Here is a 20,396-nt window from a genome sequence, read left to right on the forward strand (position 1 = left end):
TTAACAAAACCATGTTCTAAAGCTGCTTTTATAGAGTGGGCACCAGCACTGAACTTTGGTTGCGTGTTTGTTTGGGATGACTGCACAGGTTGCTTATGAAGCTCATGGGGCCAAGGTACTCCCCACACCACCTCTTAGTACTGCTGCAAAATCGGCACTGGGAGCTTCTCTCTTCCTCTGAATATCAAATGAAGTCTCTCTCTCCTCTGATACCCAAAAGACTTTTTCTCAAGTTGAAAATAATTCTTCCTCCCCTATTGCAAAATTATTTCATTTTTATTTTTTGAGACAGGGTCTCACTCTGTTGCCCAGGCTGAAGGCAGTGGCATAATCACAGCTCACTGCATCCTCCTCCTCCTCTGGGGTTCAAGCAATCCTCCCATCTCAGCCTCCTGAATAGCTGGTACTATAGGCATACACCACCATGCCCAGCTAATTTTTGTATTTTTTTTTGTAGAGATGAGGTTTTGCCATGTCATTTATTCATTGTTTTAATACTTACCTAATGCATGCCTATTCTATATAGAGTGCTGTAGATTTAACAATAAATAGGATGGATGGTGGTTCCAGAGTCTGCACCTTAGTAGGAAGACAGACAATAAGCAAGTAAATAAACAAGATAGTGATGGATTATAATTAATGCTATGCTCATTTTAAAACAAGGCAAAGCAAAACTCACAACTACAAAAGAGAGACTGTGGAAATCACCACCACCCAGAGCGAGCAGCCTTGGTCATGCACACATGAGCATGCACACCTCCCACAACTGCCGCCAACAACACAATTTGAGAATAAAGCTTTTGGAAAAAATGTGCTAAAAATGCACTTAACATAAAGCTTGCAAATGGCACTTTAACTGATTCAAAAGTGTGCAGTTCACCAATGTGAACAAGGTATCCACATTGTTGTGCATCCAATCCCCAGAACAGTTTGCATTTTGCAAAACTGAAACTCTGCACCCATTAAGACACTACACCCTAGCCGGGTGAGGTGGTGGGCTCCTGTAATCCCAGCTACTCGGGAGGCTGAGGCAGGAGAATTGCTTGAACCTGGTGGGCAGAGATCGCACCACTGCACTCCAAGCCTGGACGACAGAGTGAGACCCAGCCTCAAAAAAAAAAAAAAATTCAAAGAAACTACACCCTATTCCCACCCCCACCTCCCTGCCCATGACAACCACAGTTCCGCTGCTGGCCTCTGTGAATCTGCTACTCCAGGTACCGCATCTCAGGAGAATCATAAGAGTGTGTGTCTTTTTTGGCTGGCTTCCTTCACTTAGCACAACGTCCTCAGGGTTCATCCATGTGGTAGTATGTGTCAGAATTTCTGTCTTGTTTGAGGCCGAATAATATTTCATTGTATGGATAAACCACATTTTGTTTGTTCATTCATCAGTTGATGGATATTTGGGATTGTTTTCACCTTTTGGCTATTGTGAGTAATGCTGTTATGAACATGGATATACAAGTATATCTTCAAAATGATAATACTAATGTTTCTGCTTAATATATTCTGGACATATTTTCATTTCAACAAACATAAGAAGAAATAATGTTTAATGGTTGGAGAGTGTCTTGTTTCTAAGGTTGGGTTTATTGAGGAAAAATTCACATCCAGAAAAACTCACCCTTTTAAAGCATACAGTTCGATGAGTTTTGACAAATGTCTGCAGTCTTATAACACCACAACCTACGTAAGCTTTCCATCCCGCCAAAACATTCCCTTGTGCCTGAGACCAGGTTCCGGGGTGTGGGGGAAACTCAGCTCCCCGATAGAATGTGTTCTTCCAGGTCCTTGGTCCCTCACTCACCCCAGACTGGGAGGGAGGACCCCGCCGGGTGCCGCGGGCTTGTTTAAGTAAATACTGGACTCCAAAGAGTTTTGCAGAAAGTGATTTATTTAGGCAGAGAGAGAGAGAAAAAAAAAGAAGAAAGAAATAGAGAGCAGGCCGGGCACGGTGGCTCATGCCTGTAATCCCAACACTTTGGGAGGTCGAGGCGGTGGATCACGAGGTCAAGAGATCGAGACCATCCTGGTCAACATGGTGAAATCCAGTCTCTACTAAAAATACAAAAAATTAGCTGGGCACGGTGGCGCGTGCCTGTAATCCCAGCCCCAGCTACTCAGGAGGCTGAGGCAGGAGAATTGCCTGAACCCAGGAGGCGGAGGTTGCGGTGAGACGAGATCGTGCCATTGCACTCCAGCCTGGGTAACTCCGTCTCAAGAAAAAAAAAAAAAAAAAAAAAAAAGGAGAGAGAGAGAGAGAGAGAGCAGCTTCCATGAGGTCATGGAAGGGTATCCAGAAATGGAGTCTGGCTGGATGTGGGAAAAGGGGACTTTTAACCTGGGAGTAATTCCTGCCCCATTCAAATTTTCTGTCCTATGAAAGAAGTTCCTTTAAACTTCTGCTAGAGTTATTGATCTTTGATTTTTCTCCCCGTGAGCGCAAAAGTCAAACAAAGACCTTTAAGCTCCGGGATGCAGACAAGGGTGGGGCTATGGCTCTGGGAAGTTCTTGCTTTTGAAACTATGCCCCTATGCCCCCTTGTGGCCCTGGGAAGAGAATGCATTCCCTCATGCCCATTTGTAGTGCGTCTTCTCCCACAACGTCCACCCCCTGGCAACCACTGTGTGTCCCATCCCTATACCATTTGGCCTTTTTCAGAATGTTATCATGTAATACATAAGCTTTTATGTCTGGGATCTTTCACTCAGCATAATGCTTTTGAGATTCCCCCACATTGCTGAGTGCAACAGTAGTTTCTTCCTTTTTATAGCTTACTAGTATTCCATTGCATGATATATCACAATGTGCTTATTCATTCACCTGTTGATGGACTTTTGGTTTATTTGTAGTTTTGGGTGATTATGAATAAAGCCTCTAAAAACCTTTATGTACAGGACCTTGTGTGATCAAATGTTTTATCTGGTAATAATTAAGGAGGGGGATAGCATAGTCACATGGTGAATAACTACCACTACCTGTTTTTCCAAAATTGCTGTACTATTTTGCATTCCTGCCAGCAATATTTGAAAGTTCCAGTTGCTTCCTTGCGTAGTCCTTTCTTGTGCCTTATTTCGCTTAATAAAACTCTTACTATTGGTTATGTAGGACATTTCCAGTTTTTTGTTTGTTTCATAGACAATAGTGTGATGAGCAGTCACGTAAATATACCTTTGAGCATTTATGTGGTTATTGCCAGAATGACGTCTTAGAATTGTTGGGTCAAATAATATCATTTTTAATTCTGATTCATATTGCCCTCCAGAAAAGTTGTGCCAAATACATAACCATTAATTTCTACACACTCTGCCAATGGCAATTTTTATTAATCTTTAAAATGTTTAACAATCTGATAAGTAAAAATGACATTAATTTTGAGTTATTTGGTTGCTACTGAGAATGAGCATTTTGAGTTAATTAAGTTCTTTGGTTACTACTGAGGGCCTGACATAATTTGGGCATCCCTATTTGTTCTCTTGTAAATTGCCTGCTTATAATTTTGCATATTATTCTATTGCTTTGTTTGTAAAGGGAGGAGAGGTTATTAAGGAGCATATATGTGTGTGTCTTCATATAGTCAGCAAACATTTATTACCAGTTGGAAATCATTATATACTTTTATCTATGCTTTCTTTAAACGAAAAGTTTTATATATGTTTAAGAGTTAGACTTCTGAGTCTTTTTCATTTTAGTTTCACATTGAACAGCCTTTACTACTTCAAGATAATAAAATATTTTCCTAAATTATATATTTTTAAAAAATAGCTATTTGTTTTTTGTCTTTCAGTCTTTAATTCTTAACAGAATCTGGGAGCTACCACTTATTAGCTGTGTGGTTTGGCTAAATCGCTCAACCTTTCAGTGCCTTGTTTTCCTCATCTGTGTAATGGGTATCACAGTAATGCCAATATCAGAGGATTGCTAGGAAGATTGAGTGACCTAATGTATGTACAGCATCTAGAATGGTGCTCAGTGTCTGGTAAGCTTCCAAACTACTATTGTTGTTGTTAACCCATTTTCCAAATGGCTAACTAGTTTTCCCAACACCATTATTAAATAATCTGTCTGTTTCTCAGTTTACTTGAAAGACTCTTGTGATTTCTGTCTAATTTGATCTTGAAGTCTCTCTCTTGAGAGTGTCCATAATCCAAGGCAGTTACTCTCTATGAGAGCCCTGACTAGGAAAAGAGTTAGGTTCAAGTGTGTCTGTTGGGCGAGACACAGAGGAGGTGGCATAACAAAACCCATGAAATAAGCAGTTTTATTACAGATCCCAGTGAGAAGAAGGCAGGAAATGCACACTCAACCAGTGGGCAAGGTGGGGCAGGTGCTGGGGGAGAGAGAGAAAAAGAGAGAACCTGTGGAACTAAAGCATTTATGGGGGCATTGCCCACTCAAGCAGGTTTCCCGAGGGAAGTTCCAGTCTGTGGGCTTAAGGTAAGAAGGCATGATTTCCAAGCAGGTCATGCTGAGTCAGAGAGGTGGTCACTGTTGCGTATCTGCACTGTCCACGTAGGGTGTAGGGGTCATTGAGGTGAGACAAGTAGGTTGGATTTAGCTGTCTTGAAAGGAGGTAGGCACCCCAGGATGTGGCTGGGTAGGGCAGATATCTGGATCAAAGACCTTGAGGAACTAAGAGGTAGGAAACTGTAAACCATCGAAGTGGAATAAGGCTGGGTGTGGTGACTCATGCCTGTAAACGTGAGCCGAGGCGGGTGGATTGCTTGAGGCCCAGAGTTGTAGACTAGCCTGGCCAACATGGATAAACCCTATCTCTACGAAAACACACACATACACACACACACACACACACACACCCTCACACACACCCCCACACACACTAGCCGGGCGTGGTGGTGGGTGGCTGTAATCCTAGCTACTTGGGAGGCTGAGACATGAGATTCACCTGAGCCTGAGAGGCGGGGGTTGCAGTGAGCCAAGATCATGCCACTGTCAGACTGGGCAACAGAGCAAGACTCCGTCTAAAAAACAAACAAACAAAAAGCAAACCACACACACACACAAAAACACAAAAACACACAACAACAACAACAAACTGGGGGTTGGGGGGAGAGGAGTAAGCCCTGTTTTTGGTATAAGAAAGTCCAATTTATTTTCAAAATGGATGCTGAGTCAACAGAAATCATAAGAATTCATTACAGTTTCTTTCATTATCATATAATACAGTTTCTCTGCATTCTTGGCTTGGTATTTGCACTCCCCTCTCATTGAGCAGTCCTTTTTGATGCTAGCACCACACTTTTAATTACGATACTGTGCAACATACTTAATATCTGATAGAGAAGATCCACTCTCCTTCCTCATCTTTTTCACAATTTCCCTCCCCACCCCACCTACGTTAATTCTTCCGGATGAATTTGCCAAGTTCCTCCTCCCTCCCAGGAACTCTAGTTGAGCATTTTATTGAGGTAACATTAAATTGATTAATTAAATTGCTCAAAATGACCATATTTACAATACTGAGGTTTACCATCTAAAGTATGTTATGACTCTATGTTTATGCAAGTCTTGATTTATGCCTCAGAGCTTAATTTTTTCACAAAAATAGAGCACATTAAAATATATGTTTCTAGATATTTTTGTTTTCTTTTGCTACTGTGTATGTGACTTCGACCCCTCCCTTCCAATTTTACTTCTTGATGATTATTAGTATGCAGGAAAGACAATAATTTTACAGATTTCGTTTTGTTACTGTCCACGTCACTGAGTCCTTTTGCTGCTAACAGCGTATGATTGATTCGCTAGTGCTTTCCAGGCAATAGCATAGTGACACCAAACCCTTTTCTACTCTCGTGCTTTATTTTTCAACCCCTCTCAGTATTTTCTTGTTAACTACAATGCTTATGTTGAGATCACTTTCTTCCTCCTTGTAATTTTATAATATTGAAGCTTCTTTGAAAATTTGGACTGTATCATGAAATTTCATTAAAGCTTTTTCTCAGAATCTATAAGTGACCATTCCCCCTGCCCACCTGAATCTTAAATGTTAGCTATGGTAATGGATTTGTTAGTATTAAATCATTTTGGGATTTGGGAAATCTCCATGGCATCCTGTTCTTTTAAAATACATTATCAGGTTCTGATTGCTATTGTTCTAAGATGCTAGTATTCATTGACAGCACAATAATCTACAATAAATAAGGAAGATGCTTGCATTCATATTTAATGTGGTCATAATTTTTGCATGTGCTTTGTTCAATTTTGGTATCAGAATAAGGACCCTTTTGTATAAAAAAAAAAAAAGGGCAGATTTTCTTCTCTCTCTGCACCCTGGGAGAGTTTAAATAGCATCAGGTAGTAAGGTAGGCAGTCAGTGACAGCCTGCTTTGCCCCGATTCACCATACAGCCTCCAGACTCCCTCCTCATTTCATGCTGATTTCTTATTTGTAGAGGGGTTGTTGGATTTCAAATTTCAAAAAAAAATTGTAATTCACTGGTCACATTTTTTTCTATTCTCTATTTTGGGTTTTTTCATGTTTTAATTTTTGAATTTTGGAGATATATAGTAGATATATATATTTATGGGGTACATGAGACATTTTGATACAGGCATACAATGTGAAATAAGCATATCATAGAGAGTGGGATACTCATTCCCTTAAGCATTTATCCTTTGTGTTACAAACAATCCAATTATACTCTTTTAGTTACTCTAAAATGTACTATTAAATTATTATTGGCTATAGTCACTCTGTTTTGCTATCAAATAGTATGTCTTCTCCATTCTATTTCCTTGTACCCATTAACCATGCCCACTTCCTTTCCATTCTTCTATTTGTTATGTCCATGAGTTCAATTGTTTTGATTTTTAGATCCCACCAATAAATTAGAACATGTGATGTTTGTCTTTCTGTGCCTGGCTTATTTCACCTGACATATTGATCTCCAGTTCCATCTATGATATTGTTAATGATAGGAACTCATTGTTTTCTATGGCTGAATAGTACTCCATTATACACACTTCAAATGTGTATATGTACCACATTTTCCTTATCCATTGATCTATTGGTGGACACTTAGGTTGTTTCCAAATGCTGGCTATTGTAAAACGTAGGAGTGCAGATATCTCTTCAATATACTGAATTCCTTTCTTTTGAGTATATACCTAGCAGTAAGATTGCTGGACCATAGAGTAGCTCAATTTTCAATTTTTTGAGGAACATCCAAACTTTTCTCCATAGTGGCCATACTAACTTACATTCCCACCAATACTTATATGACAGTTCCCTTTTCTCCACATCCTTGCCTATCTTTTGGATATAAGCCATTTTAACTAAGGTATTAAAATAAAATCTCACTGTAGTTTTGATTTGCATTTCTTTGATGATCAATGATGTTGAACACCTTTTCCTATGTCTATTTGCCATCTGTAGTCTTCTTTTTGGGAAATGTCTATTCAAATATTTTGCCCATTTTTTGATTGGATTATATTTTTTCTTTCTTCCTTTTTTTTTTTTTTTTGAGATGGAATCTTACTCTTGTTGTCCAGACTGGAATGCAATGACATGATCTCGGCTCACTGCAACCTCCATCTCCCAGGTTGAAGTGATTCTCTTGCCTCAGTCTCCCGAGTAGCTGGGATTACAGGTGTGCACCACCAACCCAGGCTAGTTTTTGTATTTTCAGTTGAGACAGCGTTTCACCATGTTGCCCAGGCTGGTCTTCAACTCTGACTTCAGGTGATCCATCCACCTTGGCCTCCCAAAGTGCTGGGATTACAGGCATGAGACACCATGCCTGGCTGATTTTTTTCAATAGTGTTGTTTGAGCTCCGTATATATTTGCGTCATTTATCCCTTTTCAGATGAATAGTTTGCAAATATTTTCTCTCATTCTGTGGGTTGTCTCTTTACTTTGTTGATTGCTTCCCTCACTGTGCAGAGATTCTTTTTATTTTACTTTTTGAGACAGGATCTCACTGTCACCCAGGCTGGAGTGTAGTGGCATAATCATGGCTCACTGTAGCCTTGACCTCCCCAGGCTCAGGTGAGCCTCCGGAGTAGCTGATACTATAGGCACACACCAGCACAACCAGCTAATTTTTCTCTTTTTTGTAGAGATGGGGATTCACCATGTTGCTTAGGCTTGTCTCAAACTCCTGGGCTCAAGTGATCTGCCCACCTCAGCCTCCCAAAGTGCTAGGAATAAAGGTCTAAGCCCCTATACATGGCCGCAGAAGGTAACTTGATGTGATCCCACTTGTCCTTTTTGTTTTGGTTGCCTGTGCTTGTGGGATATTACTCAAGATATTTTTGCCCAGACCAATGTTTTTGAGATTTTCCCCAATGTTTTCTTACAGTAGTTTCATAGTTGGATATCTTAGATGTAAGTCTGTAATCCATTTTGATATGATTTTTGTATACGGTGAGATGGGGGGTCTAGTTTCATTCTTTGGCATATGGATATCCAGTTTTCCCAGCAGCATTTATTGAAAAGACTCTCTTTTTCCCAGTGTATGTTCTTGGGAAAAAAATGAGTTTGTCAAAAATGAGTTCACTGTAAGTGTATGGATTTGTTTCTGGCTTCTCTATTCTGTTCCATTATTCTATATGTCTGTTTTTATGTTAGTATCATGCAGTTTTGGTTACTATATCTTTGTGGTATAATTTGAAATCAGGTAATCCAATTTAATAGTTACAACGACCCTGTGAGGTATACACTATCATAGTGAGACCTCATCTCTACAAAACTTAAAAAATTAACCAAGCATGATGGCACTTGCCTATAGTGCTGTAACTGCCAATTACCCCACCCCCTGCTAGCCCTCCCTTACCCCCCAGCCCCCAACAGGCCCTGGTGTGTTATGTTCCCCTCCCTGTGTCCATGTGTTCTCATTGCTCAACACCTATTTATGAGTGAGAACACACCGTGTTTGTTTTTCTGTTCTTGTGTCAGTTTGCTGAGAATGATGGTTTCCAACTTCATTCATGTCCCTGCAAAGGACATGAACTCATCCTTTTTCTTTTTTTTAATAACAGAGAAGATAACCTTAAACTTCAAGGATGGGTGGGGTGATTGATAGTGGAGCAGGGGGGGAGAGAAGTGTTTCCAGAGAGGATGATAATGTTGCCAACACTTAGAATGGATCAGCGGAAGTCCTTTGGGTTTGCTGATGAAACAATGCTCAAGGTGGAAATGACAACCCATCCTCTGGCAGTGGACTGTGGACCTCAGCACAGGTTCCGGGTGTCCTATTGCCCAACAGGAACTCTAAAGGCTATGGGATCTGGGTGTGGACCACCAGCCTTTCCTCCATCTGAGTGGACTTGTGCTCATGAAGTAGCTTTTGGAAGTCCAGCAGAGAGAAAGTAACATACAGAAAGAGCAGACTAGAACTTGGGAACTTGGGGGCACAGGGAAGATGAAGGATGAAAATAAGCAGGACAGGGTTTTTTCAAATGTTCTCTTAACACCGAGGCTGAACCAGGTGTAGATTATTCATAAACCACAGCGAGTATGTTGGGAACCTCTCCTCTCCCTATCTTTTGGGACTATAGATCTTTAACATCTATTTAGTTATCTAGGTGCATTTTCTCAACTTTAGTAATTCTGCGGGGAGGAGAGAGAGCAGTCACCACTAGAAAGACTGAGGTGATGTCTCAGGTTGGCTTGCCCCTGGCTACCAGCCAAGATCAGACAGAAGCATAGGTGCAGTAATGTCCAGGCAGCAGAACAGAGTGGAAGGAGGTTCAGACTCAGTCCTAGAAGACTCAAGTTCTACTCAAAGCCCACTCAAATGGCATTACCTGTGGAAAGTCTTCCTTGGTGCTCCAGAGCAGGCAGTGTCCTTCACCCTGAGATGGATGCATGATGGTACTTACTTAGCTGATTACCTGTTACTCTTCCCCAATGGACAGCAGACTGGCTGCTTGAGAGCAGGGATTCTTTTCTCATTAATCAGTGTATCCTCTTTAGAATGATGTATTAGTTATCTTTTGCTGCATAAAACCTTCCACTCTCTATGGATTAAAATTACAAACATCTTTATTATTTATCACAGTTCTGTGAATTATTTGTACAGTTCTTATGGTCTGGGTCAGCCTGACTGGGGTTGGATATAGTCTAGGAAGGCTTTACTCATGTGTCTGGAAGTTGGCAGGCTGGCTGATCTGTGGACAGGGCTCAACTTGGATCATTCATTTGTGTTCCACATGGTCTCTGATCCTCTGGTAGGCTAGCCCAGGCTTCTTTACTTGGTGGCCTCAACTCCACAGAGCAGCAAGTGATGCAAGTCCTGATACACAGACATTACCAAACCTCTGACTTCATCACATTTACTAATGTCCATTGGCCAAAGCAAGTTATAAGGTCAGGATCAAATTTAAAGGGAAGAGGCCAGGCATGGTGGCTCATACTTGTAATCCAAACATTTTGGGAAGTTGAGGAGGGCAGATCACCTGAGGTCAGGAGTTCCAGACCAGCCTGGCCAACATGGTGAAACCCTGTTTCTACTAAAAATACAAAAATTAGCTGGGCGTAGTGGCAGGTGCCTGTAATCCCAGCTACTTGGGAGGCTGAGGCAGGAGAATTGCTTGAACCTGGGAGGTGGAGATTGCAGTGAGCTGAGATCACACCATTGCACTCCAGCCTGGGCAACAGAGTAAGACTCCATTTAAAAAAAGAGAGAGGGAGAGAGAACAAACACAAATTTAAGGCATAGAGATATAGACTTCTTCTCTTCATAGGAGCAGCTGCAAAGTCACATTATCAAGAGGAATTTATGGACATTTTTGCAATATTCTACAAAATCTTGTTTGGCACACAGTAGGTAATGAAGAATGCATGTGCAAGAATTAAGAAGTAAAGTCGGGCCGGGCGCGGTGGCTCAAGCCTGTAATCCCAGCACTTTGGGAGGCCAAGGCGGGTGGATCACGAGGTCAAGAGATCGAGACCATCCTGGCCAACACGGTGAAACCCTGTCTCTACTAAAAAATACAAAAATTAGCTGGGCGTGGTGGCTCGTGCCTGTAGTCCCAGCTACTCAGGAGGCTGAGGCAGGAGAATTGCTTGAACCCAGGGGGCGGAGGTTGCAGTGAGCCGAGATTGTGCCACTGCACTCCAGCCTGGCACCTGGCAACAGAATGAGACTCTGCCTCAAAAAAAAAAAAAAAAAAAAAAAAAAAAGAAGTAAAGTCTATTCAAATAATTTTCATGTTCACCTCTTATCCCTCCCATGGGCACATCTACTTCCATGCCTCCTACTCATGGTTGGGATCTTCAAATTGGGAGAAAATATTCTCTAATGGTTTGAAATGTTTGTTGCCTCTAACTTAACATGCGTGGCTCCTTTCTATCTGAGTTTCTTCATACTGGTCATCTTGGCCTTACCCACCTCAACACTGGAGCCATGTACAACTTTCTGGCTTGTGGATTATGTACCCACTCTTAGTGTTTGCTGTTTGAACAGATCCAGAAAAGGGAAAACCTATTGTCTGCCAAAGTGTGGACAGTCTTAGCTGGCTGCACTTCCTTCTGCCAGTTGCTGCCACTTGGGGCCCTCTGGTGGCTTCTTCTTGCATACTTCCACGCTAGGTATGAAATCCACTGTGCCAATTATCATAAGGTAGGATAGAATCCAGAGCCTTCCAAGGCAAAGCTCACAATGTAGTGGAATGCCACAGGTGAAAAGAAGAAGAAATAAACAAAATAAAGTTAAAAAAAAATTACCATTTAGAGCTTGTAGCTGGAGAGTCCTTTCTTGTTTCATCATGACTTGGCCCAGATGAAAGGTAAAGCAGTGACATAAAGATAATGCATATAAAAGAGATCCGGCTGGGCACAGTGGCTCATGCCTATAATCCCAGCACTTTGAGAGGCAGAGGCGGGAGGATCACCTGAGGTCGGGAGTTCGAGATCAGCCTGACCAACATGGAGAAACACCATCTCTACTGAAAATTCAAAAAGTAGCCGGGCCTGGTGGTACATGCCTGTAATCCCAGCTACTCAGGAGGCTGAGGCAGGAGAATCACTTGAACCTGGGAGGTGGAGGCTGTGATGAGCCGAGGCCTCATCATTGCCCAAGGAGCAAAAATCCATCTCAAGAAAAAAAAAAAAAGAGATCCGTTTCATTAAAAGGGGCAAGGAGCAGTGCCATGCTCACTGAATAAAAGTGGTGGAGTTGGAAAAGGGGAGAGAGTCTGCTGACTTGAGTAGCTCATCCAGGGCCTGGTACGTCCCCACCACAAAGCCCACGAAGCCCAGGATGCTGATCAGGGCGTCCTTGAAGATAGTGAGGGGGTTCATGCCCTCTGAGTAGAAGGTGGTGACCTCCAGGAGGGGTGGGATGATGAGGGCCAGGGCGCTGCTGCTCACGGAGCCCACCAGGGAGAGGACCAGGTCCAGGCGGGGGATGAGGATGGCCAGGAGGCCTGCATGGAGAATATAGCGAACAGATGAATTCCAGCCTTAGCCAAACTTTGAAAGTTTCTTCTTAAAATCCTCTTTTTGGCTGGGTGCAGTGATTCACACCTGTAATCTCAGCAGTTTGGGAGGCTAAGATGGGCAGATCACTGGATGTTGGGAGTTCAAGACCAGCCTGTCCAACATAGTGAAATCTTGTTTCTAGTAAAAATACAAAAATTAGCCGGGTGTGGTAGGTTCCTGTAATCTCAGCTACTCAGGAGGCTGAGGCAGGAGAATTGCTTGAACCTAAGAGAGAGAGGTTACAGTGAGCCAAGATAGTGCCACTGCACTCCAGCCTGGGCGACAAAGTGAGGTCCCGTCTCATTAAAAAAAAAAAAAAGAAGAGGAAAAAAGATGGCTGAATAGACACAATTCTAGTGCACAACACCTAGCAAGAGAGACGCAGAAATCAAGAGATCTCCTAGCTCCAACTGAAGTACCAGGTACATTTCAACAGGTCTGGTCAGATAGTGAGCAAAGCCCAGATAGGGCAGACGGAAGGCAGGGAGGGGTGCTGCTTCACCCAGAAAGTGCCTCTGACCAGTGAGTTGGAGGCTTCCCCTCCAGCACCCCGGTCCAGATATAGCATTTTCCCCAAAGCCTCAGAAATCCACAGAACAGGGGATCTTTGCCAGTCAAGCGCTGTGAATTACAAGTGCAGAGTTGAATAATAATCCAGGAATGTGTCTCGGATTGTTGCCCAGATCTAAGCAAACACATAAGCCCATAAGCTCACTGGAAGAGCCTGAAGACTGAGCTATCGCCCCTCTCCGCCACCTGGAGAGAGACAGGGAGCTGAAAGTGGGGAGATAGACGGTGCAGCAGGGTGGATCCCTACTCTCCCCTACAAACCCCAGAGGGCTGAAGCACTAACTCTAGCAGGTTACGCAGCCAGTGGCTTAGTCTCAGCTGAACCCTGAATGATCCAGCTCCGTGGAGCAAAAGCACAACCCACCATTAAAGAGGTGGGACTAGGCTTCATGTTTTAACAGAGAACACAGGAAGCCTACGTAGCAACAGGGCGGTGTTCTTGACCACCCAGCAGCACCTCCAGGTCAGCAGAAGAGGCAGGCCTAACTTCCCAGTGTGAACAAAAAAGACACAGGAAGCCTACCTGGTAACCTGAAGGAGTTCCTGGAAACCCACCTCGATAGGCAGACAAGTGACTTCATCAAGCAGCTCCCTGAGATCAGAGATAGATAAATCCATGAAGCCAGGAAAAAAAACAGCACAAAAAAGATGAAACCATCAAAGACCAGAACACCTCTTCTCCTTCAAGGGATCACAACTCCTCATCAATACGCGAACACAACATGACTGAGAAAGGGTGCAACAAATTGACAGAAACAGGCTTCAGAAAGTGGGTAATAACAAGCTTTTCTGAGCTAAAGGAACATGTTCTAACCCAATGCAAAGAAACTAAAAACCTTGAAAAAAAGGTTAGACGAAATGCTAACTGGAATAACCAGCTTAGAGAAGAACATGAACAACTTGATGGAGTTGAAAAACACAGCACAAGAACTATGTGAAGCAAACACAAGTTTTAATAGCTGAATCAATCAAGCAGAAGAAAGGAAATCAGAGATTGAAGATCAACTCAATGTAATAAAGAGAAGACAAGAGAACAAAGAGTGAAAATAAATGACCAAAGCCTCCAAGAAATATGGGATCATGTGAAAAGACATAATCTATGCTTGATAGGTGTACCTGAAAATGACAGGGAGAATGAATCCAAGCTGGAAAATACACTCCAGAATATTATCCAGGAGAACTTCCCCAGCCTAGCAAGGCAGTCCAACATTCAAATCCAAGAAATACAGACAACTCCACAAAGAAGAGCAACCCCAAGGCACATAATCGTCAGATTCACCAGGTTGAAATGAAGGAAAAAATGCTAAGGGCAGCCAGAGAGAAGGGTCAGGTCACCCACAGAGGGAAGCCAATCAGACTCACAGCAGATTTCTCAGCAGAAACCCTATAAGCTGAAGAGAGTGGGGGCCAATATTCAACATCCTTAAGGAAAAGAACTTTCAATGCGGAATCTCATATCCAGCCAAACTAAGCTTCATAAGTGAAGGAGAAATAAAATTCTTTATGGACAAGCAATTACGGAGAGATTTCATCATCACCAGACCTGCCTTACAAGAGCTCCTGAAAGAAACACTAAACAGAAAGGAACAAATACCAGCCACTGCAAAAGCACACCAAATGGCAAAAACCAAATATGCAATGAAGAGACTGAGTCAACTAATGGGCAAGAAAACCAGCCAGTAACAAAATGGCAGGATCAAATTCACACATAACAATTTTAACATTGAATGTAAATGGCCTAAATGCCCCAATCAAAAGACATAGACTGGTAAACTGGATAAAAAGTCAAGACCCATTGGTGTGCTATATTCAGAAAATCCATCTCACATACAACAACACATATAGACTCAAAGGGATGGAAGAAGATTTGCCAAGCAAATGGAGAACAAAAAAAAGTAGAGGTAGCAATCCTAGTCTCTGATATAATGGACTTCAAACCAACAAAGATCAAAAGAGACAAAGAAGGGCATTACATAATGGTAAAAGGATCAATCCAATGGAAAGAGCTAAATATCCTAAATATATACGCCCCAACACTGGAGCACCTAGATACATAAAGCAAGTTTTTAATGACCTAAAAGGAGATTTAGTCTCCCACACAGTAATAGCGGGAGATTTCAACATTCCACCATCAATATTAGACAGATAAACAAGACAGAAAATTAACAACAACATCCAGGACTTGAATGCAGAGCTGGACCAAGCGGACCTAATAGACATATACAGAACGCTGCACCCCAAATCCACAGAATATACATTCTTCTTCAGCACCACATTGCACTTACTCTAAAATTGACCACATAATTGGAGGCAAATCACTCTTCAGCAAATGCAAAAGAATGGAAATCAAAACAAACAGTCTATCGGACCACAGCACAATTGGATTAGAACTCAGGATTAAGAAACTCACTCAAATCTGCACAACTATTGGAAACTGAACAACTTGCTTCTGAGTGTCCATTGTATAAACAATGAAATGAAGGCAGAAATTAAGATGTTCTTTGAAACCAATCAGAATGAAGACACAACTTACCAGAATCTCTGGGACACCTTTAAAGCAGTGTTGAGAGGGAAATTTATAGCAATAAATGCTCATATGAGAAACAAGGAAAAGATCTAAAACCAACACCCTATCACCAAAATTGAAAGAGCTAGAGGAGCAAGATCAAAAAAACTCAAAACCTAGCAGAAGACAAGAAATTACTAAGATCACAGCCAAACTGAAGGAGATAGAGACACAAAAAAACCTTGAAAAAATCAATAAATTCAGGAACTGGTTTTTTGAAAAGATCAACAAAATCGACTGCTAGCCAGACTAATAAAAAAAAAAAAAAAAGAGAGAAGAATCAATTAGATGCAATAAAAAATGATAAAGGGGATATCACCACTGAGTCCCCAAAAATACAGACTACTATCAGAGATTACTACAAACAACTCTACACACACAAACCAGTAAACCTGGAAGAAATGGATAAATTCTTGGACACTTCTACCTACCAAGACTAAACCAGGAAGAAGTTGAAGCCCTGAATAGACCAATAACAAGGGTTGAAGTTGAGGCAGCAATTAATAGCCTACCAACCAAAAAAAGCCCAGGTCCAGCTGGGTTCACAGACAAATTCTACCAGACGTACAAAGAGGAGCTGGTACCACTCCTTCTGAAACTATACCAAACAATACAAAAAGAGAGAATCCTCCCTAACTCATTTTATAAGACCAACATCATCCTGATACCAAAACCTGGCAAGACTCAACAAAAAAAAGAAAACTTCAGGCCAATATCCATGATGAACATAGATGAAAAAATCTTCAATAAAATACTGGCAAACTGAATGCAACAGCATATCAAAAAGATCATTCATCACAATCAAGTAGGCTTCATCCCAGGGATGCAAGGTTGGTTCAACATACACAAGTCCATAAACATAATCCATCACATAAACAGAACCAAAGACAAAAACCATATTATTATCTCAACAGATTCAGAGAAGGCCTTCGACAAAATTCAACAGTCCTTCGTGCTAAAAACTCTCAATAAACTAGGTATCGATGGAACATATCATAAAATAATAAAAGCTATTTATGACAAACTCACAGTCAATATCATACTGAATGGGCAAAAGCAGGAAGCATTCCCTTTGAAATCAGGCACTAAACAAGGATGCTCTCTCTCACCATTCCTATTCAATATAATATTGGAAGTTCTAGCCAGAGCAGTCAGGCAAGAAAAAGAAATAAAGGGTATTCAAATAGGAAAGAAGGAAGTCAAACTGTCTCTATTTGCAGATGACATGATTGTATATCTGGAAGACTCCATCGTCTCAGCCCCAAATCTCCTGAAACTGATAAGTAACTTCAGCAAAGTCTCAGGATACAAAATCAATGTGCAGAAATCACAAGCATTCCTATATACCAATAACAGACAAAAAGAGAGACAAATCTAGAGTGAACTCCCATTCACAATTGCTACAAAGAGAATAAAATACCTAGGAATACAACTAACAAAGGATGTAAAGGACCTGTTCAAGGAGAATTACAAACCACTGCTCAACGAAATAAGAGAGGACACAAACAGATGGAAAAACATTCCATGCTCATGGTTAGGAAGAAACAATATAGTGAAAATGGCCATATTGCCCAAAGTAATTTATAGATTCAACACTATCCCCATCAAGCTACCAATGACCTTCTTCACAGAACTGGAAAAAAAAACCACTTTAAATTTCCTATGGAACCACAAGAGAACCCACATAGCCAAGACAATCCTAAGCAAAAAGAACAAAGCTGGAAGCATCATACTGCCAGACTTCAAACTATACTACAAGGCTACAGTAATCAAAACAGCATGGTACTAGTACCAAAACAGAGACATAGACCAATGGAACAGAATAGAGGCCTTGGAAGCAACACCACATAGCTACAACAATCTGAACTTTGACAAATCTCAGAAAAACAAGCAATGGGGAAAGGACTCCATGTTTAATAAATGGTGTTGGGAAAATTGGCTAGCAATGTGCAGAAAGCAGAAACTGAACCCCTTCCTGACACCTTACACTAAAATTAACTCTAGGTGGATTAAAGATTTAAACATAAAACCTAGCACCATAAAAACTCTAGAAGAAAACATAGGCAAACCATCCAGGACATAGGCATAGGCAAGGACTTCATGACTAAAACACCAAAAGCAATGGCAACAAAAGCCAAGATAGACAAATGGGATCTAGTTAAACTTCAGAGTTTCTGTACAGCAAAAGAAACAATTATTAGAGTGATCTGTCAGCCAACAGAATGGGAAAACATTTTTGTGATCTACCCATCTGACAAAGGGCTAATATCCAGAATCTACAAAGAACTAAAACAGATATATGAGAAAACAAACAAACAAACAAACCCATTCAAAAGTGGGCAAAGGATATGAACAGACACTTCTCAAAAGAAGACATATATGAGGCCAAAAAAATATGAAAAAATTCTCATCATCACTGGTCATTAGAGAATGCAAATCAAAACCATATTGAGATACCATCTCATGCCAGTTAGAATGGCGATCATTAAGAAATCTGGAGACAACAGGTGCTGGAGAGGATGTGGAGAAATAGGAACACTCTTACACAGGTGGTGGGAGTGTAAATTAGTTCAACCATTGTGGAAGACAGTGTGGCAATTCCTCAAGGACCTAGAAATAGAAATTGCATTTGACCCAGCAACCCCATTACTGGGTATATATCCAAAGGATTATAAATCATTCTATTATAAAGACACATGCACACGAATGTTCACTGCAGCCCTGTGTACAATAGCAAAGACCTGGAACCAACCCAAATGCCCATTAGTGATAGACTGGACCAAGAAAATGTGGCACATATACACCATGGAATACTGTGCAGCCATAAAAAATGATGAGTTCATGTCCTTTGTAGGGACTTGGATGAATCTGGGAACCATCATTCTCAGCAAACTGACACAAGAACAGAAAACCAAACACTGCATGTTCTCACTCATAGGCGGGTATTGAACAATGAGAACACGTGGACTCAGGGAAAGGAGCATCATCACATACTGGGGGCAGTTGGGGGGGGTAGGGGAGGGACAGCAGGGGGTGGGGAGGGTGGGGAGGGATCACATGGGGAGAAATGCCGAATATAGACGAAGGGGGAATAGAGGCAGCAAACCACCTCGTTATGTATGCACCTATGCAACAACCCTGCAGGACCTGCACTTGTACTCCAGAACCTAAAGTAAAAAAAAAAAAAAGTAGAAGCAGAAAAATTCTCTTCTTAAATAGTAAACTAGTTGTTTCTCAGAAATTCAATGACAAAAAGTAAAAGTCGAAATCCCTCCAGTTTCCCTAATCATATTCCCTAGAAGTTACACATTAAAAATTGAGCCAGGCACAGTGGCACATTCCTATAGCATAAACTATGTGGGAGGCTGAGGCAGGAGGATCTGGGAGTTCAGGGACAGCCTGGTTAACATAGTGAGACCCCATCTCAAAATAACAACACCAACAAATTTGGCGTGTCTCTGTCCAATTGTATTCATTCATATTGTTCATTCATATTGTTAGGAGGAAAAACTTTTCCTCTACCAACTTGGGGTCAGTGGTTGGGGGCCTGTGAGTTTAACTGACAATAGGTAAGATTAACAAGAGAAAAGACAAATCGAATTTATAAGCTCCAGAGCCTTGGGATGAATTGGCTTCCAGAACAGCCAAAGATACCCTCTTAATAAGGGGAAAAGGAGGCAGGAGGAAGGGCTTTTATGGAAGAACAAGGGGAAGCTATGACAGTTTCAGATAAAATTTGTTAAGCAGTTAGTAACTCCAATGATAACGCTAAGTCGCTTTTCTGGCTCTAAACCTCCCAGAGAAGATATTTATGGCAGCTGTATTTTTCAGGAGGTCCTGCTTACATCAGTAAAAGAAATATAAAGATTTTTTTTCCTGTAGCTTCTTTTGTTCAAATGTTTTTAGCTTAAAATAATCTTTATGCTACTGAGTTACATTTTGGATCCTTACATAGTCAACAAAACTTAAGATCTTATTAATAAATAACACTAAATAAAAGTACTGAGAACCATTCAAGCTGTTTGGAATATATCAGTGTACAAACTATCAATGTTTGGACTATCAAAGTTTGTATCAATGTACAATTTTTTTTTTTTTCAACATGGGGTTTCACCATGATGGCCAGGCTGGTCTTAAACTCCTGACCTCAGGTGATCCACACACCTCGGCCTCCCAAAGTGCTAGGATTACAGGTGTGAGCCACCACGCGTGGCCCAATGTACAAATTTTTTAAAAGTCTTGTCTTTTTAAAAATGCCTAACATTTTAATAACTAAAATAATAATATAAATAAATAATTTTAAAAATGCCTAGTATTTTAATAAATAATTAACATGAGTATAAGAACCTCTTACTTACAAACAATTTGAATGTGAAATCATTTATAGTACAAAGAAGTCTTCAGTTGGAAGAAACCCCACGAGGTATGATACCCTTAAAGAAGTGTCTTCTCCAGGCTTTACCTACATGTCAGAAAACACCTAACAAAGAAACACGGAAAGCTAAAAATTTTGAAATTATATATTTTTAGCAGGATGTTTTCCAGACCAGGGTTTTTACATTTTTTATTGTATATGATAAAAAATGTTCCTGGTTACCAAGAAATCCCAGGAGTCTTGACCAGGCCTCCTTTGAAGGAGGAGTGTAACAGAACAGAACAGGTCTGGAAGGCAGGAGTCTGATTCTTCCTTGTGTGGCCTTGGCCGAGTCCCACCCTTTCCTCAGCTTGTTTCCTCTGCTGCAAAATAGAGATGAATGCTACTATCCTTTTAGGTATTATGATTCATTCTGCACAGGATATAAAAGTCTTCA

General features: G+C 41.1%; 1 protein-coding gene across 3 annotated transcripts in view; it reads right to left on the reverse strand.

Moving 5' to 3' along the window:
• Positions 1–9,992: 9,992 nt before the first annotated feature.
• SLC36A2 (solute carrier family 36 member 2) overlaps positions 9,993–20,396 on the reverse strand; it is a 40,598-nt gene continuing 30,194 nt past the window's right edge. Inside the window, exon 10 of one of the 3 annotated variants that reach the window (XM_002744403.7) lies at positions 9,993–12,394. In XM_002744403.7, the coding sequence (XP_002744449.1) occupies positions 12,123–12,394 (272 nt within the window). In that variant the 3' untranslated portion in view covers positions 9,993–12,122. Of the gene's footprint in view, positions 12,395–18,651; positions 20,323–20,396 lie in introns of those variants that run through there. The other 2 variants (XM_078363358.1, XM_017969027.4) reach the window with 2 other exon arrangements.

This window comes from Callithrix jacchus, chromosome 2 (assembly GCF_049354715.1).
Source record: "Callithrix jacchus isolate 240 chromosome 2, calJac240_pri, whole genome shotgun sequence".
Classification (NCBI taxonomy): Eukaryota; Metazoa; Chordata; class Mammalia; order Primates; family Cebidae; genus Callithrix; species Callithrix jacchus.